Here is a 23,204-nt window from a genome sequence, read left to right as displayed (position 1 = left end):
GAGTACAGTATAGTGAAGGTGCCCCTGGGAGGCCACAGTAGACTGGCATTCTGGGGCACTACAGTAATTAATGTACCCATGGCACATTGCTACACAAGCAACCAAAGCGCACACATGCATGCGTGCACAACACACACACACACACACACACTGTACAGAGACATAGGAGTAGTCTATCGCTCTTTCTCTCTCCCCCCTCTCTCTCTGCCTTGTCTTTCTTGTTTATCTACCCTCTAGGTCTCCTTGTCTATTTACAATATGCTTCTCTCCTTTTCTTATCTTCCCAATTCCATTCGTGTCAGTGTATGTTTTTCTCATTTTCCTTTCCCCATCATAGCAGCAGCCAAGCATGCAGAAAAGCACCAACAGGAGGATAGACATTATTATCTGGGCTTGTACACACTTGCACTTTCTTTACTATCATCTTAGGTGTTTGATTAGTGTTGCTGTTGTATAATGCAGCCCTCCTCTCATCTGCTCCCTCTCTCCTCCCAGTTGTCGGTGATAAAGCCAGCCATCATCCTGTAGAGCCACACTGTCTGGTTGAGTGATGGCCCAGGCTTATCAGTGGTGGGGGTGGGACTGAGGCTACTGAGGCAGAACCTGGGCTCTGCCTGTTGTTACAGTGTAGAGATCTGTCCATCAGTATTATCCCAGGGAAGGATTAGAGATGATGGACAGTACCAGGCAGGGATACATGTAATAGTTTAAAACACAGGTATGTGCGCCTGTTTCAGATGGTAAAATAGAATATATTGGTGGGTGGGATCAGAGTATTTCTACCTTCTAGTCACACTGTAGCCACATCCTCATCTATGACTACATCACTGCATAAAAGGTTTGATTTTACAGGATACTGCAAGAAGAGAGGACAGTGGCGTTTATATTTTTTTAGATATACTGCCCACAGGATAAACAGTAACATTGGGTGTCCACTCAAGAAGGGGAGACCAGGGATGGTTGTAACACTTTTGGTTCCAGCATCTGTAACTCAGTGGTTGTTTGTGCTCTCAAACTTTGATATAAGCTACCCCTTTAAACATCTACTTTCTACATCTACATCTACGTAATCACAATCACGATCGATTGGTAATGTCATATACAAAGAGTTCCAGTGTTACAACCTACATTCCTACTGAGGTGAGTTGTAACACCACCCGGGGATGGATGCAACAATAAGAAAATTTGCTGAAATAAGACCGCACACTGTGAATTTTAATTTCAGTAGAGAATATTTAATGAGGAAACTAAATTTTTCAACAAAATGAATGAGACTCACAGAGAGTCAGTTATTTATTCTTAAACTTTAAAACTTTTTCAGCATTTCCAAAAATTTTAATCAGTTTTGTTATGATCATGAAAACACTTTGAGGAAAGTGTTACAACTATTCCCCTGCAGCCATTGCACAGGTAAATGTTTTAGCATGCAGGTTTGAAGTTAGCATGAATCTAAAGCATCAAATTTAACTAGAGAGTCTACTGATGTTATGTAAGCTAAACCATTTTATTTACAACACCAAGAGTGCTAATCAAAATATAAACTCCCTCAGAAATGTTTCTTTATCATCTGAATATCATTTGGTGTAAAATCCTCAGTGTTGCACACAGCTCCAAGAAACTTTTCCTGTGAGCTCAAGAAAGAAGTTTGTGTGCACAATATTGACAACAACAACAACGCTCATTCCTGAGTGATCAAACTGACAGAGTTACAACCCTATTATTAGATTCTGCACAGATTTTATTTGTCCTGTTGGTTTTGTTAGTGTCATAAATGTTATGCTTTGCTTTATGGCATGTTGGGGGTAAATTATATACTCTTAACAAAAAGGGTTCTATTGAGTACAAAAAAGAGGTTATTTTGTGTTGCACAAAGCAGAACCGTTTTGGTGTGATAAAGAGTCATAAAGATAAGCCGTAATATCAGAAAATTTTCAAAAACTGTACTCTGATTTTCCTGTTTTTGTTTTGTTTAATGAATACAGCACATAAATAGCTAAAAAAATCAAGTCAGTTTCGTTATCACTGGTTGCCATTTTCTTCAAAAAGAAATATATAATGGGTAGTTTCAGCCAAATAATCTGATTGGTTAAATACATCTCCCAATCTAATAATTCCCTTAAAACTCTGCTAGCCTGGATTTATTGGTTGCTATGTCATCTTTTGTAGTAACCAGGGAGCTAATTAGTGATCTTGTTTGTTCTCTCCTGTTTTTTTATTCTTATGTAGGCCTATGTACATGACTTTGACAAAACTTTTCAGTCAGTGACCTTGTGTTGGTAACTAGCCCTTGAGTATGTTCTTTGCAGCGGTTATGGGTATTTATGGGTGCTGCTGACTGTTGCATTACCGTTTTACTCATCATCAGTAAAGAACGACCCCTTGGGTCCAAGTGTTTCTTTGAATAGTGATAATTCTATAAAGCACATTTCAACCTTCAAAGAACCTTTGGTGAACCATCTGTCTTTTTTTAGAGTGTGTGGGGTTAAAGGTTAGATTGTTTTTCATGGCAAAGAGCAATCCTATCTATTTCATTACGGAGCACCATCTATGCAGAAAGCATCGATGACGGGAAAGGGGAAAACAAGTGCTTTCATCCACATATTTTGCTTTATGTTATTCAACCCACATCCGTTATGGATCAATACACCATCATATTGATCCATGAACATATTATATCCCTATCTGATGTCCCTGACCTTCAGCACATGGACACAATAATAGATGACCCCCTCTGATAAGGGGAGAAAAATACTTGCTTCAGCGCGGTTCACTGCTCTTTTTTATTAGAGGTCAGCTTCTTGTGTGATTACTCAACCTGCAATGAAATATTTTGTTTGTTGCAGTGGTGGCATTCACTTGATTAGTGATGTGTTGTTTCACTGTGAGGGGGTTAGGAAGTCGTAGATATAGTTTATATAGGTGCCACCATTCTACACTCTCTTCCAGGCTGATATACTGCTTTCTATATCTGGTCCACTTGCGCCATCTAGCGTTCAAAAGTGTGCACCTGATTACTTGAGGCTCAGGCACCAGAGTGCACTAACCCTCAGGAACACTTAAGACTCCCAATATCTCACACTTCATTATACACATCTATAAACAATCTCCTTTCACTTAGGCCTGTCTGTGCTAACTTCTATAATAGCAATGCATCACACTGTATATTTGTCTTACATAGGACTGTAGTTTGTGTTAATATTTACAGGACAAACAGCTTTGTGTACAGTATGTCAATGCTGTATAGAAATTAATCTGTGCAATTATGTTGACAAATAATCCCATGTCATATTTGGTCAAGCTCAATATTAGTTGGGCAGTTTGTAAAAAACACCACTACAGTTTCAGAGAACAGAAAATCTTCTTTGTAAAAACGCTTAGCCTAATGCATATTGTCGTCTCAGTTGATTGTACATCGATATTTTTTTCAGTCGAAAGAGGAAAGGCCCGCATAACCGGTTTAGCCAACGCATTATCGGATCATTTTACATCATTTTTTGTAATATGAGAGCAAAGTCTTCTCAGCCCAAGAAGGAAGTACAATCACAGTCTGCATTTTCGATCACTTTTCTTCATTCTGGCCCGCCGGCCGCAGCAGTATAGTGAACACACGCCCGTGTTTGCCGGATCAACAAGACCTCTAAATGAATGTTTAATGAGCATTTTAGAAGTCATAATGGCATGTCGCTAATGTCCTTTAATGATCTTCCTGTTGATGGCCCCGCCTCGATGCTTTCTCTTCTACAACGCCTCTGACAGTTCTTTGACAATGGTTTGAACTTTGTTGAATGTAGACTTCTCGCTTTCACTTCACTACCCAAGGACCGCACGTATCCAAACCACTGCTTTGGCGTCGGCATAGAGAATCATGACTTTTCCCTTGAGAAAATCTGTATCAGGTAAGGCAGCTGTCGTTTTATTTTAGAATGCTGTACTTATTTTGTATTTTTCTTTAATGTTTCAGTATTGTTGTGTTACAGTGGACTTTTTTCCAAGTTAATCATACTTAAAATAGTTTCTGTAGTTGTGTTTATTTATTCTATTTATTCTTTTCTTTATTCTGTTCTATGTATTATTTCCATCCTCAGAGGTTGTGATTTTGCTTGGTATTAGTCTTGCAGTTGACTGTCTTGGAGCTGTCCGTGGTGCTGAAGTGGCGATGCCTTCAGCGATAACAGTTTCAGCACCTCGTCTGAAGGAGCAGCAGCTCTGCTCTGGAGTTTGACGCTGTTTGGTTGTAGCTTTTTTGACACTGTTTCAGAACACAGGTTGGAGCTTTACATTATAGTTGTTTGTAATGCTTATATTTAAAAGGTTGTATATTTATTTATTTTTTATTCGCTAGAGGACGTACTGAATTTAACCGACTCTTCATTTTATGAGATGTTAATATTGTTCGTAATGTGTTTGATAGTTGGAGGGTGTGCTACTGGCATCTAATATAAATCATAAGAAACAGAAAATCTATACGGCAGTTTTAGTGGAGGACTGTAGATGGCACCATTGGGGAGGCTGTAACTGCTCGCTTCATGATCGCTGGACTGTGGAAGAGGATGACAGTCAGTTCAGTGTCAGAACATGATATTTGATCTGGGATTTAGGGTTATGTTACTCCTATGGATGTAGTAAATGGTAAATCCAACTTAACCTAGTTTTACCCGCATTTTCAGTTGACATTTTCTATAATGTAAATTCATAGTATGCATTATAGTAATGCAGGTTATATGAGTATTTAAGGGAGGGGGAAATGCATAAATTGATGCTTTTACTGAGAATACAGCTAAATTGTGTTTATATTGTCGTTTGTGATGCCTTATGATCCCCGACTTGAGGTTAAAGTTTACCTTCCGTTCCATCCCACTACACTACAATTCTGCTTTTTCCACCATAGTCAAGTCGAATGGCTGTATGCGTCTGTCTGGTAACGGGGCAATGAACAAAGTTTTGTTGCACTTTTTACTGCATGCACCCCCCGTGCGGTTGCAGGCTCATCCCCACCCAACACTGGAAACAAGAGGATGTGGGTTATCGACCATCAGCTCATATAGCATATTTCCCCTGAAACACAAAAGCCTGGCTTGTTGCTGCTGTTGTTATTGTTGTTGTCCTTGTTTCGGTAGTTTAATAGGCTATATCTTGGCGATCACGTCGTTATTTGCACAGAGCGGGCCTGCAGTTAGAGCAGTCCCACTGAGCAATTTTACGATTAGCTGTTTAAAAGACGCATAAATGGTTTATGGCCATCTAGGCTAAAATGAGGCTCCACAGGGTTTAAAAGTGAGCAACGTTTACATCTTAGACTACATCTTCTGGGATATGACAAGGATAAATAATTATCTTGCACATATGGACTTCTATAGTGCATATTTTGTTGATCATTACAGCTTATGCATTGTTTATATATATAATAATGTATGCACTACTGGGTCTAAAACGGGGCTGAGAGCTAAAGCAGAGACGTCACGGTGAAATCAAGTCTAGTGCTCAGTGGGGTATAGGTCATGTAGTTACGTTTTTTGTTTTTTTTCTCCCTCTCTCTTTCTCAGTTCAATTTAATTCAGTGTGTGTCTCTGTTCAATTCAATTCTCTCTCTCTCTCTCTCTCTCTCTCTCTCTCTCTCTCTCTCTCTCTCTCTCTCTCTCCCCCCCTCTCTCTACGCCCCCTTCCCTGGATATGACATATGAAGAAGCCCAGATGATGGGCTATATGAGAATATTAATTTTCCCAAATGTGGTCACTGACTGGGTTAGTGTCACACCGTAGACAGTTAGGATCCAGTCGGCTCCCCTCCCTCCTCCCTGCGCTCCTTCTCCAGCTTCTAGGTGGGATGGGATGCTCTCAGCAGTAAAGCTGAGTCTGTGCTTTGCGCTGGGGTCGGATCCTGCATCTAAAATGAGGCGACTCCTGCTATCACCTTGCGTTGCCTCGCTTCAACAAAAGAGAGAAAAACAAGTGGAATCGCCTTAGTAATCGCTCACATCCTCTTCGTTGCCTTTCAAAAACGTGCTTAGTCTTTTTTTGCAGCAGCAGCTTCAGTAAAGGATTAGGGGAACCAGATAAAGAGCATTACAAACATTCTCTCGGCGTTTGCAAACAGGTGTTTTTTTTTTCTTATGGCTGCGCATTAAGGTTCATTCACGACTATCTGCCTATACCCGACTCCATGTGCGCGGCCATGTAGTTTAGCGGGATGATGCAAAAGCGCTTACAGAGGATGGGTCTGTGCGTATTTGTTGTGATGGCGAGAAAATGACACAATCGGAGGACCATGCAATGTGCTGTGGTGAAACTCTTTGTGCAGCATCAGAGTGGAACGTGTGCCTTTCATTTTTTGTTGAGCGTCACTTTTTCTCGGAGAGACAGCGCACAATTTCCGAATAACGCCCAAAGTCATGAGAAAATGACCCATTTGGACGTCATCTAACAGGCTTTACAGCACTACGGGGACTTTTTTTAATTAACGACTGTAGCAAATTGTGCACATTCCTCGCTATTTAACGATCTCATTGTAGTTACTGACGACTGTTATCACTGCGCGGGGACATTTTCCTTCAGAATCCAGTTTTCTGGATTCAGGAGGGGTGATTTTTTTTTCTTACAATAGACTGGAAGTTTTTTCCAGCAAGCTGTCAAACTGGCCATGGCTGCAGCGATCGCTAGCTCCCTTATTCGGCAGAAAAGGCAGGCGAGGGAGCGGGAGAAGTCCAATGCCTGCCGCTGTGTTAGCAGCCCAAATAAAACCAAGGGAAGCTGTGAAAAACCCAGTCGACTGAGCGTTTTTTCCCGGGTCAAACTCTTTGGCTCCAAGAAGAGGCGAAGGAGGCGACCAGGTCTGGTGTGCAATTTATTTAGGCCATCGTTATAATGATCACTTATATCCTGTACATGTCTGTTTTTTTATTGTGATGTGCTATCATGTTTCAAAAATCATCTAAATAAGGCAAGAAGATTATAGATATGTTGTATTTGCCTGTAAGATTCAAAAGATTAATGTCTCTGCCAAAGTTGGTTGGAGACAAAGGGGATTCCCCTATTAAGTTTATCCACAGAGAAGTCACCTATGGCATTTGAGAAGGTGCTGAGGGACATATTATATTGATGCTTCATTCCTCACAGTCTCTTTATTCAATCCAAGGTGGACTAGATACAGAAGTGCTTGCTAAGTAGATTTTGGAAATCATTAAAAACTTAAGTTATTGCTCATTGTTTCAAATTACAATGGACAATACATTTCAATTCAGTTTCAATTCATCTTAGATTATCTATTTAATTTATCTCAGAATTATTATACACATATGACTTGTATATGTAGAAAAGGCTTTGACCATTCATCACCCAGAAAACTAAAACCAAAACAACTTTGATTATGCTTATTAGTACAAGATAATAGTCCTGTTATTGCTAGGGTTTACTCTGGATGTAGTATGTATGTACCCTGCTATATCAGGACAGATCATTTAAGTATCGTTGCATGATGAATCTGACACAAGGGAGAGAAAAGTTATTTAGAGTTTCATAGGCAGGCCCCACCTTTTATTTAGAATGTTTTTGTGCAGATCTTGAAATTTCTTGACTTAGCAATTAGCACAAAAAAAATATTTCAGTGATCATTGCCATTTTTTGTTGTTGTTGTACTTTACCCAACTAATTGATAAAAAAAAAATATGACATATAAGAAGAAATGAGAGGAACCTGGATGCTGAGCTCTAAGTGAACTGATAACTCTAAGTGCTTTATCCCCAGAGAGCTGAGCCCAGTTCCAGGGCGGCCAAGGCTCTTATTAAGGTGCAGTTATTAATGCAGTCAGGAGAGCTTCGCCCTCCGCAGCCTCCAGCAGCCACTGCCAGACACAAAGCCAGGGCAGAACTGACCACAGCTGTCTGTCTGAGGTCCGAGGCCCGCCTTCTGTCTGCGTCTCATTGATGTTTACAGAGCCGGGTTGACCGGGCTGCAGGTTAATGACGACTGCGGAGGCTTGCTGAGCGTGATTCAGCCCAGTGTTTTCTCCCCTTAATGAGCTTGGCTAATTCCACTTCCATCCACTTCCATCTCGTTTCCAGGCTGTTTTGTAACTCAGCATATTATGCACATGGAGGTTGAGGTGTATATTTATGAAGTGGGGCTTAACCATCCAACAGTTTTGCCTCCCTTCTCACTCCCCTGTCCCATTTCTACCCTGGGGAGGGAGCAACGAGTGCCAAGGAGCGGGAGTGTCTCTGTGTGGCTTACATAACACATGTGGCGCCTCACCAAACACACAACTGACTCCTTTTGGAGACATGGTGGGGAGTGGTCGCTATGTGTAGTTTAGTGCAGGGTAGTGTAATGTCGAGTAGTGTGTGTATGTGTGTGCGAGTGTGTGTGTATACATGCTGCCATGTCTACGCATCTCAAAGCATACGCATGTGTGAAAAGCACCCCACTGTAGAGTTGCTGTTTGCTGCACTGCTCTATTTCAAGCTAATTCCTTTGTCCAGTAGAGGATGGGAAAGAATGAACTCTTTTTGGTCTAAAAGTGCAGCAACAGAATCATCACAATACAGTTATAGCATGTGTAAACCTTGAGTGAGTAAACCTTGTGTGCTGCAGAAGTAACCTTAGTGTGGCTAGAAATGGCAGTTTTGAAAGGTAAGTGAGATGAAAGGATAGATGAAAGGTGTGGTAGACCACAGTAAAGGACACTCCACTTGGGACAGTGAGCAGGGAATGGATAGCACTTAGCACTTACCAGACATTACAGTGATGTGACACGGGCAGGATACCTAGCCACTTCAAAGATATATGCTCTACCACCTGAAACTATTGTCATTTTCACTTGTGAAGTCCAGGTGATTTTTTTTATTGCCATTTTGTCTGTATGATGTTATGGGCTTAAATGATTAGTGACACTCAATTTTCTATTTTAAATCATAGGGATATTTGAAGTCTTCATTTCCAAAATGTTATAAATCTTTTTTGGAAAAAAAAAAAAAACAGCAATAAAAACCAAGACCAATCATTTAAGTTCCTTGTTCAATAGCTCAAATATAAAGGAGCCAGTCTGTATAAGTGTTATCATTTAGTCCTAAGTTATCTACTCACACTTAAATACCACCATCATATTGTGCTATCAATATCTTGTAAGAGTAGGTATCACAATTTTTAACGTTTGGATATCTCCTTTTGGATCACATGGCATTTTACTAGGCTGCACAGCCACACAGCGCGATTTCAGAAAATGAAAGCAGTTTTTAAAGTAGATATTTGCTTTTGCACTCGAGCATCTATCTTGTTAATGCTGTGCAGTCTAGCTGAAGGGTCTGTGGAATAAGCCCAGACTGTCTTTGTAGTCACCTCTGTTCCTGTGAAGAGAAAAGATAGGAGCAGTTTGCCAATGCTCATGCGTGTGTTCAGAATGCAGTAACACTGCACAAGCTGTAGTTTTTTTTTTTCCATTTAAATACCATCAACATCAATTTGTCCCTCTAATCTTGCACTTCCATTATATATCTAAACAACTTCTGATTTCCATCACTGTTCATTTGAGTGGGCATGCATGGTATAAAAGTTATTTCACACCATGAGACCTCATGGTTCTCCATTTGTCCATGCACCACTGAACAATTTAAATGAAATGGCTCTTACAGTGGCTCTGTCCTGTGCCTGGAAACCTGCATATAAGATATCATCAAGCCCAGAGCCTTGATAAAACCTCTGGTCTCACCCCTCTGTCTCCCTGTCTCTCTGTTTCCCTCTCTGCACCCACAGAGCCCCAGCTGAAGGGGATCGTGACGAAGCTGTACAGTCGACAGGGTTTCCACCTGCAGCTGCAGGCAGATGGGACCATTGATGGGACGAAGGAGGAGGACAATGGTTACAGTAAGTTTCACTCTGATTTTCTGTTCCCTTTATTTTCATCATACATCTAATGCCTTACCTGAGTTTTATGCGTAAGTAGGACAGGGAGAACTTTTAACCTTAGTGCTGTCAATTCCATGCACTACAAACAGGATTGCATTAACCTTATTCAGTCTACCATTTATCTCCCTACACCAGCATCAAACTTACTGCGTAGCAACATTGCGTTATCCTGAACACCAAAGTCATGCCCCTTGGTTCTGTTTCAAAGAGACAAATAGTAGTAGCTTTGTTCTGCTTAGGTTTGAATATCATTGCTGCATTCTCTCTCTCTGAGTGCTGCTTAGTTTTGCACAGCACTGCATGCTGTTGTTTGTGTTTATTTTTATTTTTACTTCTGTGGATAAACAGTATGGATTTGTAGTATGTTGACCTACATAATGCTATTTTTTTCACGATGCATCTCAACCAGTTCAGTGGATAAGACCCCCAAACCTACAATTCAGTGGATAAGAAAATGTTGTTGCAGTGATGAGGAGCATTCAATTGTGTTTAATCAATTCTATAGCAACCTGACTGCGGTTGTTGATTGGCTTTTTTAATCTCCTACACAATGCCTCTTTGGTGAGAGCCAGCCATGTTTTATACTCTGGTGTATTGATGCGTCCCTATCATTATCATTACACCCACCAGCTCTTTGTTTTCCAATTGACAGATTAAAGAGGAGATCAATGCAAGAGTAATAGCACACAGTCGCTTGTCTCAAAAAACAATACAGCAGAAATGGACCGACTGATAATTAGACAGACAGAGCATGTGAGCATTACATGCTTTTGAAGATATGAACTGGCCTTGCAGTGGTTAGTGATCTGTGCGATGTCCACTGTGCCCCCCATGCCAAAAAATGATGTTGAGAAAAAGAGCAGCGTGACACATTGGAGCAGCTTTGATTTAATACGTACTGCATAATCCAGACACTAAGCGGATGTAACATTCTGGAGGCTTTGAATTAGTACCTCTATATTTAATTAGTCACTTAGCGGATATGACATGTGCATCTTACAAATAAATACAAGCTCTGTGCAAGCTGCCTGTTGTCTGAACAATACAACACCTTTGTAATTTGTATGTAATTTGTTTCTTTCCTCAGTGAAGTGATGAGAAAGTGAAAGTCTACATAGAGCAGCCTATGTGCAGGAGTAGATATGAAGATGAACACTGAAGGGTCAACATACTGTACACACACACAGACATACACACACACACATACACGCACATATACGCATGTGCGAAACACACACGCACACTAGATTTACACTAGACTACACACTTCGACCACCCTCCACCATGTCTGCATGGAGTCAGTTTCCTGTTGAGATGACTTACATAACAACTGGCCTGCTTTCCCACCAAAACAGTTTTGAAGAGAAAATTAAAGAGGGCTGCTGAATAGGAAAAGGAGAAAGAGTGAAGCTCTTTGCACTGCTCCAAAAATAGCGTTGTTAGGCGCTGGGTGCGCTTGTCTCCATGGTGACGGCAGCACAGTCCTCTTGGAGCTACTGGTGTCTTGTGGTGGTGGGAGAAGACCTATTCAAATGCATGCTCTTACACACATACACACACACGCGCACACACACAGAAACACAAGGAGTGTAACTTTGCTACTGTCGTTATTACCACATTCTCGTTTAAATAAACACATATTGTATCCAACTGCTGGTGTTGCTGAGATGAGTTTGGATGTTGTAATAAAGAAGTTTGATATTTCACCGTGACATTTTCATTAGGAGCGCAAACAATGCCACAAATAACTCAACAAATACATGTTTCATAAATCCCACTTTCTATTTCCATTCCATTTTATGTTGCCCATTTCCTGGTGCTGCATCGGCATTGGGGAAATAGATTGCATATCTAGAGCAAAAACAGGCAACTGTACCTAGGTATCTGTGAAAGAAAGGAAGGTACAGTATCAATGTCCAAAATGCAGTCCGTTCTCAGTCTTGAGCTAATTGGTAAGATCTACATCCATGTAAGCAATATCTTAGAAACAGACTCAAAAGTTCACAGCATTGCTAAAATGTCCACTCCTTTACTTTTCTATGATGAAGATTAGAGAGAGATCTTGAAATTTAATGATGGGCAAATGATCTCTTCTGTTGTGTCTGTCATGTAAGATGCATGCTAATTTAATTTACAACCGATTTTATAGCCAACAAATTGTTTAAGTTTGAAAGGTAAATCTTCTCCATCTCGATACAGTGGGGCAACTTATTTTTGATTTAACCTAAGAGTAGTAGTAGTGTTTTTTTTTATAATTTATCCTGTGGCGTAGTCCTTGTTGCACAAGGCTGCCTCAACATAGTCTAATTAAAAAAAGAGAAAAATCCATTTCCTTTTTGGAAAGGCGTTATGGCCACATACATTTGCAATTAAGTCAAATCTAATGTTTTTGCTGCTGAATACAAATGAGCCTTACATTATTTACTTACTTCATACAGCCTTGCATGTTTCTTCAAGTAACCTACTTTACTCCAAAGAAAGCTGCTGTATAGGCGCAGTAATCATTCAGATCAAACCATATAAGTACAGTCAAGAAATATTATTTTCACAACAACTTACTTTTCTACTCCAAGAATCTATGATGCTGTCATATTCAGGGTGCTCTAATTATAGGTATGTTGCTCCCGAAGTGAATAACAGATGGGAAAATTGTTTGAAATGCAACTACAGCCATTGCTGGGAATCTTCAGGTTTATCATCACACTGAATTGGACGTGTTTCTAGTGGGTGGAACTGAGACACAGAGACAGCCAGCAAGCAATCGTGAAAACTGTCCCTCAGGCCTCCTCACCTTTCTTATTCCCTTCGCCTCTCTGTGCCAGGAAAGGTCTGTGAGTGGGTGGCGGCCCTGTCATCCTCTTCAGTGTGCTCAGGTGTTTCTAGGAGCCAGGAAGTAATTGAGTTTCCCCTCTTGAAAATCCCCATCAGCACATGGCTGGTAATCCTTCTGAAATGAAGTGGACTGCAGATGTGTACGTGTGTGTCATGGTGGGAGTGGTGGCCATGCAGGGAGAAAGCGAGAGAGAGTAAGAAGAGTGCAATTATAAAAGGAAAAACCCCTCGCACAGCACGATGCTTCAAGAGAGGGAAAAAAGAAAAAAAAACCTAGTGAATAAGAGAAGACAAGAACGAGAGAATATTGTGAAAATATGGAAGGAAGAAATTGAACAGATTCTAAATGCCAGTGGCATCATGACATTGGAGCCTTTGTCCAGGATCGGGCTGTGCCACAAATCTAAAAGCGCTCTACAGGAGAAAAAACTGAATTCAAAAAGTATTGAAAGGTGCCTCTTCACTAGAGTAATACTTAATATGTACTTGAATGGTAAAGGTAGCCACAGATCTGCACAGGGTGATGCCACAGAGACTGATTTGCTTGACAGAGTAGCGAGGGGAGATTTCCAGTGAAGACTAGACACTACCTCACGTCCCCTCTGGAGCTATATACAACTCAATTAAATGGATCTATTTGAAGAGAGACTAGCGAAGCAAGTTCACCGGTACTGGCATCACTTTGACCCATCTTCTAGCAATTACCAAAAAATTCTATGATGAATTCCTGGCAAGAAATCACTGAAATTCTGCAATCTGATATTGAAGAATGTACCAGAATGTGGTAACCTTAAGGACAAATTTGTTAAAACAAGCAATTCATGTCATTCTGAAGGCTCACCCAAAATAGCACAAAGGATAGTTACATAGTTTATGTGTATTGGTTAACACAGTAAATACTTGCAAACATGGCTCATAGAAATCTACACATCAGTTTATCAGTTTTATAAATGAACTACATAATTGTACACCTAAGGATGTTGCAGATATGGATGCTGTAAATAGCTAGTCCTATCTGTTTGAGAGCCATAGCAGCAGTGAACGAGGATGAGAGGCTCTTGATAGAAAGATCAGATCAGATCTACATTCTGGTCGGCCAAGTCACCATCCAGTGCATTCAAGTAAACATCTGGGATTTTGATTGTTCCTCGTTCCCTACATTCTTGTTGTTTTGAAATCGTACTTTGGCCATTCATTATCACATCAAATGTGTCATCAGGGATATAATAATGGACAAGAATGAGTACTGAGAAAGACTTTTGATGTGGCATTTGAAGAGACAGAGGCAAAGAGAGAAAAAGGGAGAAAGAGGGAAAAAAGAGAGACACGAGAAAGGACAGGGAAAAAAGACACGAGGAAACATAGAGAGAGATAGAGACACAGAGAGAGAGATAGAGACAGAGAAACACAGACAAAATGACAAAACGAAGATGAACAGAGAAACAGAGCGAGACCGGCTGAGAGAGAAGGCGTGACATGGTGGTTCAGAGTGTATTTCTGGGACTTTTATGTCTTTCTGCTCAACCAAGGATACGCCGGCTATAGCTGTTTACTCCAGCAAATAAATAAAATATGCATTCCTATCCCTGTTGTTTACAATGAAAGCCCAGGGAGAGAGAAGGTCTGCAATGTTTAAGCGATAAGGGCAGATGAGAGAGCCCATCAAAATGCCTCTATACTGCACTTCGCTGAAAGGAGCCAGAAGATAGGGATCTACTAAGTGGTTGACAAGAGGACCTATAGTGAGGGCACGCTCTGACTCACAATGCAACTGATGTGAGAATGGAAGTTTAATTTCTCCTCTCACAGGTGTCCCTGGCAGACTTTGGTTATAGCCCATATGGACAGCATGACAAGTAACAGTCTTAAAATGTTGGGGAGGAGCATTGTGGTTCTCACCTGTGTAGAATTGATTTGGCACCAACAAAACGGTTAAACAAAGCAATGCTCTGAAACACACGCATAGACTGTATAGGCAGAGGCTAATTAGGTGTAGGTGCACCTCATTGACCGTCTGGACCACCGCTGGCTCTCTCAGCCTCCTGACCAAGCCTCCCCACCCCACTGGCCACAGACAGGTGTGTGTGTGGGTGACATCTGTGTGCACAGGTGTGCATGTGCTGCCTGTGTGTTTCCATGTGTACATGCACAAAAACAAGTTAATGTGTGCATCAGCAATTGAGTTAGTGACCTTGAGTGCATGTCTGCAGGAGCATTTTGCAGCGTAGTAATTTAATTTACTACACCTGTAGTTAAAATATATTAAATGTCCATTTTTTTCCACCACAATAGTTGAAATCACAGTGAATAATTAGACCAGTGTGCGAGTGTGCTAATGCATGTGATGGATGTGTTTATGTGAGAATGTGTGTGGTGTGTTTGGTTAAATCCCTTGCTGCGCAGATGTGCTAGGCTGTGTCCCATGGTACAGAGTGACCCTGTCCACTGGTAGATGGCATGAAGCAGACAGCAGCACTGTCCGACATCAAACATTGACATGTAGCTGTGATGAGGCAGTTATGCAATTTATGTGCTTATATTCAATTTTTTAGATCACAAATAACTCATACTCAACAATAACTAATATTTTGCTTGAAATAGGGACATAAATTTACAAATGAATCCATGTTGACCGGGTCTGCACAACACTACTTCATCACAGTTTATGTAAAGATAGAAGAAATATATATCTAATCTTAGAAACAGCTGAATTACTTAAAGAAATCTCTTTAGTTCAAGTACATTGTAGTTGTCACAGGTTTAGAATGGTAACAGCCTGAGTTTAATGGCACAGTTCAGACAGAATTGGGCTACGCTTTCTTAGAAACCTTGTCAGACCATAAGTGTTGTTTCCTTTTACAGTCCCATTTCAGCTTTCTTATTAAATAAATTAGATTTTTTTTATTTTATTAGTATATACTGGTTTTAATGGAACTGAAAAGGAAACAACCATCATAAAGGATCTGGAACAAACAATTCTTCCCTTTACAGTCCAGTTTCAGTTTACTTACTCACAAAATTTAAATGTTTTACTTAGTACTGATGCACAACACACATTGCACATGTTCATCTTGATGGAATGGAAAAAGAAAATAGATAATTACTGTATAATTATAAGCCATTATACTATAATTATAAAGGACATGGTGGGAACCTGGTAATTCCATGGGAACAAACAACACTTTCTAAAACATTCCAGGTAGGTTTAACAAACCCTTGCCAGTTATATCCTATTTCTAACACATATAAAAAAGTTGTTATCAAAAATAGGAAAACCCATGTTGTAAGAATGGTCAGATCTGTGAGCTGCTTTGTTACTTTGATTTTTCTGCTTCCTGCACTTCCTGCACTCTTGGATATTGCCTCTGGAAATACCCAAGAGTAGCCGACTCCCTGAGCGTCTGCCATCTTTCTATTTGGGGTTTGACAATAGCGTTCTTCTTACCAACCAAAGACCCACTCTGCCATCCAGGTAGGGATAGGGAACACACAAAAAAATTATGTAACCCCTTAAAAGTGACTGTAGCTATATTGGGCCTGTAGAAACTCACACTTGCTCTTGAAATTGTGTTTCTGTCTTTTGCCCTCCGATCCCTTTGCCTCTCTCTCTCTCTCTCTCTCTCTCTCTCTCTCTCTCTCTCTCTCTCTCTCTCTCTCTGTCTTTCTGTCTCTCTTAATCCCCTTTCTTGACTGAGAGAGCTGGTATTGGTATTGAAAGGAGACTTTGTCCACTTTCTGGCTTGTGTGGTGACAGTGGGACAAAGGTGTGTGCGGGTTTGACATGCGGGGCAGCTCCAGATAGAGGTCTCTGTTTAGATCGCTAAGCACCAACTCTCCATTCAGGAGGCTGCTGCAGAGTTAAAGGAAGTGGTCGGCAGTGTTATTTTATCCTCTGTCGAGTTTAGCTCTGCTTCAGTGGATCTGCTTCTGGGCTTTACTTGCCCCATTGTTAACGCATACATGCTGCACTGTTGGAACACTTTCAAACATCACTTAAGTCTTAATTAGAGTCATAAGAAAGCTAGGTGCAGGTATTTTATATTTGTTGGATTTTTTGTATTATTCCTCGTATTTCTTGTCTAATAAGAGGAAAAAAATGTTTTAATCTCAAGTTAAAACTTATTCTCTGTTTCCATCTCTCTCTTTGTCTCTCCCTCTCCCCAGCCATGTTCAACCTTATTCCAGTGGGGCTACGAGTGGTGGCCATCCAGGGGGTGCAGACCAAACTCTATCTGGCCATGAACAGTGAGGGCTACCTGTACACATCAGTAAGTCTAAGTCTGTCACTACGTTTAATGTGTGTGTGTGTGTGTGTGTGCGTGTGCGTGTGTGTGTGTGTTTGTGTGTATGGGCTGGGGTCCTGGCCTCTTCCCTAGCGGTTGACCTTCCAGCCCGGTTGTATGCAGACAAAATGCTGCCTCTCTGGCAGACATCTGAGTTACTATGGTGACATGAGGAAGAAGCAGCTAGAGTATGTGGGCCGAATGAAGCCATGAAACACTGTTTTTTTGCCACCAAAAAACGTGATGTGAGAGAGAGGAGCGAGTTATGTTCCAATCAGTGCTTTGGTTAAAACAATAGCAGTTCTTTTGCCTTCAGCTGATTCTATTTGATTTTGTTTGCTTGCATATATTTATAACACTGTTGCTGCAGAAATGGGTAAATCTCTCTCCCGCCCTGCCCACTCAGACACAACATCACTCTAAGCCTGTTGAGATAACAACAGCATCATTTTCTGATATAATTCAGTGTCAATAAAAAAGGTGAAGGATTGTATAGGCGGAGAGAGCAGTAACATATCCGGCCGTGGCAGCTGGCTCTTCATCTTTGATTAAATGTGCAAAGTTATGAATAATTCAGTTGCTGGCCGAACAATGTTCCTGTTCGTCTGCCTCCCAAATGTCACCATCGCATTGTGTGGCAGGCGTCACTGAGAAGACTGACAGGATGGGTGGATGTGCGCCCACAGGGCATGCAGACACACTCGCACACACACACTTGCGCTGTTGACAGACAATCCTCATAGTCAAATTAGTAAAGATTGTGCTGTATGGTAAAGGTCTCAGCAGGCAGGGACAATCCTGATTGATGGAAACAAGCTCAGAGAACAGCTAGGGATGCGCACAACTCATGGATCTTGTTGCTGTTTATTCTCCAGTCGCTGCCAACAAATAATCTATTACTGTGACAGCAGTGTTGTGAAAGGGGGCAGGGAAACCACCCTTCAACCAAAGGATCCGGGTTCAAGCCCCTGTGTCGGCAAGCATCCTCTCTGCTGAAGTGTCCTTGAGCAAGACACTGAATCTTTACCAGCTCCAAGGCACTGATTTGTAGCTGAACCTGACCTCTGACCTCGCTGTGGAGGAGGGAAAGCCGAGAGTGAATTTCCCTACAGGGATCAATATATCACATTATATTATTAGTGGTAGTATATTTAACATTTAAATGCTATTCTGAAATCTGTTACATTCAGGAATGGGAGCAATTTTCATTATCAGTGCCAATACTGAGTTTTATACTTAGCTTTATTTGTAGGCCTATCAATTTGCATTTACAATAGTGAAACACTGGAATAGGTTTTATTTATTAGTTTGAAGACAGAAAGTTTGAAACTGGCATAACCTGAAGTAGCAGAGTAGTAGAATAGAGAATCTGTGCTTTTAACAAGGCCACATTACCTGTGGTTCAGCAGGTAATAATAAGTAGAACCAATTGATCTGCTGTATAGAGATATGTGTCAATCTCTCTAAATCTATGCTTTAACCACTTTATTAATTGAATATAAATATGTGCTTCCTGGTAAGAAAAAGTACCGATCTAATGTAGCGTTTGAGATGTAGCGTTAAGATCAAAACAATGACAGCCTACTCACCGTAGCCTGTTGAGAATGTAGTTTGGTCTGTCTATAATTACAATTTAATGAGCGCTAGCAGTGGTTTGAAAACATATCCGTGGGGATTGCCCCAGCTGAGCGCGCCTGACGAGAATATACAAATATAATTGAAATAAAACATACTCCTTCAACCCTTCCCCACATACACATACACACACTGTATTTAACACGGCTCCCCACCAGTTCACAGCTCCCAGTGAGTGATTTTAATGATATGAGCTTGGCTGTCAGTAATTAAGCGTATGCAGCAAGCTGCAGGTTTAATTTAATAAAGATGAATCTCGTTGGTTAAGGCTCTACAAGTGGAGTCTAGCAGTAGAGGCTGTGTTGCCTGTTTAGAGCTCTTCACCTCCGTCATCTGCAAATACTTTGTAATGTTGGCTTTAACCTGCTGTGAGTAGCAGATGGGTGTGGTTTACCACATCAGGGCAATTCAGATACTCTCAGGTGAAAATATTAAATTAACTTTCAAAGACTTCTTTTCTCAACTTTCCAGCATGTTATCCTATGCCACAGTCTATGCTATGTGGCAAACTCTATTCCACGCAGACTAAAGCAAAAGCTAAGAATTATTTGCAAATACTGCTTGACCCAACTCTAATAGAAACACGAAGCAATCCCTCTGAAATGCTATGTGCACTGTGAATCACAGAGTAAAGCCAAAAAGCCTTTCTTTCTGGCTTTGGGTTATAGTAGAGAGAATATAAAGGGAAGGTTATAATGCTTTGAAATATTTCCCCATGGACTGAACCCCTCATGGCTTGGCTGTGGCCTCCCTCTCTCATTACCACATGAAGACACTTCAAGAAACTTCGAGGTTTTAACGAGCCTTGATTTTGCCTTTTAGATTCGTTTGGGTTTTTTTTATGGAGGTATTCATGGTGGTGTTAACCTTTAATCTAACGTTCAAGAATATAAAACCAGTGATCTGAGAAGAATATTGCTAACTGCCTTGGATATCATCTATACCCTTTAAAACCCAAGCTCTCATATGAAATACAGTACATCTTCTAGGAGTGTTCAGTTTGCCTCTAGCCTGTTAAATTGGAAGAATGCAGTTGGGGGAAGGGGGTGTAGCTCTTTCTATTTCAACTAAATTAGAGGGTGAATTGAATTGAATGTGTAGCTGGCTGCCTAATAGTGCCTGTCTTTCTTGCTGCGATTGCTGCTATGGTAAAGTGCTGCCTTGAAGCTACACACTACAACCAGCCAATGGCAGGCCGGCATTGCAGGGAGATTCCCAATCAATGGTGGAGAAACAATACATGATGCGTTCTAGGTAGGGGGATGGAGCGCTGCTGCTGGGATCTGACTGTCTCCCTTTCTTCTTTGTCCGTGTGTGTGCATAAGTGTGCGCACGTGTTTGAATGGAGAGACTTGAGTGGTTGTACTATAATGCATTAAATGCATATGCTGGCACTATACATTTTATACCCCATTTAGATTTTAGACACATTCAATTATACATGTTTCTGTATGTTCTAATCTAATCTACTCTAATCTGATGTAATCAAATTTTTTCCCTTAGCCTTAATTTCAGTTGATTTTAGTGTTTGGCCTTTGGTTGCTTCACATGTCTCTGTGCATCTGTTTGTACATAACTGTGTATTCTGTACATATGAGAGAGACACACACATGCAAGAAAGAGAGAGAGAGAGAGAGAGAGAGAGGGGGGAAAGTGATTGGAAAATGAGGAGTGAGAAAAAGAGTGCATATGTGTGGGTGAGGCAGAATGCACCAGTGAAAATGTATTCATCCATCAGTGTCACAGTGTGTGGGAGAGGGAGAATCAATTAAACATGTATTTTACTCTATCCTCTCTTCTCTCTTTTGCCCCTCTACTTTTGCAGTTTTTCCCTCTACTTCAAAACTGCTCAAAGTGTCTTCCATTCTCAGCTGTAAAATGCAGCTAGTCTAAAGCAAACCATGAGAAAGGAAAAAAAATAGTGTTGTCATCACAAACTAAGATCATCCACAATAGCACACAATTACCACCTTAACATATCTCTCATATTTCTGTGGAAATGCAGCGAATATTTCTATTGAATCTGGAAAATTAAATTTCTTGATATGTTTTCAGATCTAAGGGTTCATTTTTAGATCCTGAGCTAAGTGGTCTTCATATATTTCATGAGGCGCCTTTGAAGTGGAGTTATTAATTTCCTGGCGGGTCACTGGGATTAGTGTGACTCACTGAGGCTGCAGTCTAGTCCCGTCTGGACTGCGATGGGTGTGTGTGTGTATGTGTGTGTGTGTGTATGTGTGTGTGTGTGTGTGTGTGTAAAATGCTCTTGGGATGGAGAGATTCTCGGGGTGTCAGGAAGGCCTGGTGGTTGCAACTTAAAGTTAACAAGTTTGATCCCCGCAACAGCCTTGTGTCCTGTTGAAGTAGTTCCTGCGTACGACACCAAACCCCCTACATGCTAACTCATTTGTAAGGCCCTCTATGTAAGAGTGCCAGCTAAATTCCTGAAATGAAAAATATAATCTAAATAATGCACAGGAGAAGACAAAGGAGGTGGCCGCTGTCTGGCAGTACATGATGAGGTAAAAAGAAAAAGTCTTTCTCTCCCGTTTAGCAGTCTAAATTTAGATGTAAATTCTAGCGTCAAAATAGGGCTTTTGCAAAATCATTGAGACATTATATAATGCAGAAGTTGTGTAAGAGTATATTGTATTCTTAACAACATAATCTTAGCCTTTGTATATTTGTGTGAGAGAGATAGAGAAAGGAAAAGAGATGGGCAGAAAAAAAGGAGTGTGTATGGCATTGTACAGTATGCATTTATATTTTACTAAGCTCCTGTTAGATATGTATTTGGCTCAAACCCATGCCTCTTCAACCATTTAGTAAGCGCAATGCTTTTGGTAAATAACCATTGCCGTAAGGTCTCCCTCCATTGAGCTGTGTCATTAACTAGCCTGTGTATGTGTGTGTGTGTGTGTGTGTGTGTGTGTGTGTGTGTGTGTGTGGGTGGGTGGTGCTGGCTTGCGCATGCCCTCTCTTGCATGTGTGTGTTTGTGTTTGGTATTTGCAAGGGTCTTTTCCACTAGCTTAAAGCTCTCCAAATTATTCCCAAACAAATGAGCACTGTAAGAGCGTACTTTATCTTTAGCTAAAGAAAAAGGTGCTTTCTAATCCACTTCCACTCCAGTGAAAAGACGGGGACACTGAAAAGCATTTAGGGGGATTTGTCTCCACAGCCCAGCCGTAGCATTAGCTTTTGTGAGTCTCACAAGCATTGATGTGGCTGCAAAGAAACTAGAACAGCACTCAGCCCTGATGCTATTGGCATAATTGGTGTCATTTTAGTTCAGATATGGCTGCTGAATCCACACGGGAGTGCAGCATTGATTTGGCTTGTCTTGTGAAGGACCTAGCCAATATCTTTACAGAGGAGATCAGATCCATTATGCTAGTATTTCTTCTCCCGCTGATCGGATCAGGAAAACATTATTGGGCTGTAATTACTCCCCTGAAGCCAACAGATTGCTGTTTGAGAGTACATCGTAATTGATAGTGTTTTCTTGACAAGGCTGCAACAATGATGGAATATTTATTTTACAGTTATCCGTTGCTGAATTGTGTAATTGTTTGAGTACAAGAGGTTTCCCGGATGAGTAGTGTGTGTGTGTGTGTCTGTGTGTGTCTGTGTGTGTTACATGCATGGATATTATAAACGTGCAGGGAACCCTCCTGCAGTATGTTACACTGAACACTCACGTCAGCCGGTAAATGTCTCCTCCCTGCATGCAGTTATTGGATTGTAAAGCGCGAAGGCAATGCTGCTTTAACATGAGCCGGGATTCCCCGCTCTGCTGTAAATCACAAGACTCTCCTCCGCCTCTCCCTGCCCTATTCCCACGAGACAAAATGCACTTGATATAGAAAGGCAAGTGTGCAGTCATCCGCTCACATGGCTTCTCATACCATTCATATGCTGACGATACCCAGCTCCTCCTATCGTTCCCGCCAGACGACCCCACAGTCTCGGCACGGATATCGGCATGCCTTGCCAATATCTCGGCACGGATGAAGGAACGCCACCTTCAGCTTAACCTGTCAAAGACTGAGCTCCTTGTCATCCCAGCCAGTCCCTCTGTACAACAACAGATCAGTATCCAGCTCGAATCAGCTCAGCTCATTTCCACAAAGTCTGCCAGAAACTTGGGTGTCGTGATTGATGACCAACTAACCTTAAAGGAGCATGTGGCTTCTGTTGCTCGGTCATGCTGATTTGCCCTGTACAACATCAGGAAGATCAGACCCTACCTGTCTGAGCATGCAGCACAACTCCTAGTACAGGCGCTTATAATATCATGCCTTGACTACTGCAACTCCTTACTGGCAGGGCTCCCGGCATGTACGCTCAAACCTCTGCAGATGATCCAGAATGCAGCGGCGCGTCTGGTCTTCAACCAGCCCAAAAGAGCACATGTCACTCCGCTGTTCATATCCCTCCACTGGCTCCCAGTTGCTGCCCACATCAAGTTTAAGTCCTTGATGCTCGCCTACAAAGCAGCAACCAAAATGGCTCCAACCTACCTGAACAAGGCCCTAAGTCTCTAGCCAGACTCTTCT

General features: G+C 41.3%; 1 protein-coding gene across 3 annotated transcripts in view; it reads left to right on the top strand.

The window, feature by feature from the left end:
* Positions 1 to 23,204, top strand: part of fgf13a (fibroblast growth factor 13a) — a 53,975-nt gene that overhangs the window by 18,310 nt on the left and 12,461 nt on the right. The window contains exons 1-3 of one of the 3 annotated variants that reach the window (XM_071518189.1): positions 3,866 to 3,896; positions 9,745 to 9,855; positions 16,894 to 16,997. In XM_071518189.1, the coding sequence (XP_071374290.1) occupies positions 3,866 to 3,896; positions 9,745 to 9,855; positions 16,894 to 16,997 (246 nt within the window). Of the gene's footprint in view, positions 1 to 3,865; positions 3,897 to 6,514; positions 6,828 to 9,744; positions 9,856 to 16,893; positions 16,998 to 23,204 lie in introns of those variants that run through there. The other 2 variants (XM_071518188.1, XM_071518190.1) reach the window with 2 other exon arrangements.

The sequence above is a fragment of the Centroberyx affinis genome, unplaced genomic scaffold (genome assembly GCF_046629955.1).
Source record: "Centroberyx affinis isolate AG114_WGS23_722 - 3 ecotype Tasmania unplaced genomic scaffold, CSIRO-AGI_Caff_v1 ptg000557l_1, whole genome shotgun sequence".
In the NCBI taxonomy this organism is placed as follows: domain Eukaryota; kingdom Metazoa; phylum Chordata; class Actinopteri; order Beryciformes; family Berycidae; genus Centroberyx; species Centroberyx affinis.
Note: the sequence above shows the minus strand (reverse complement) of the source record. Positions and strands in the feature narration are given on the sequence as shown.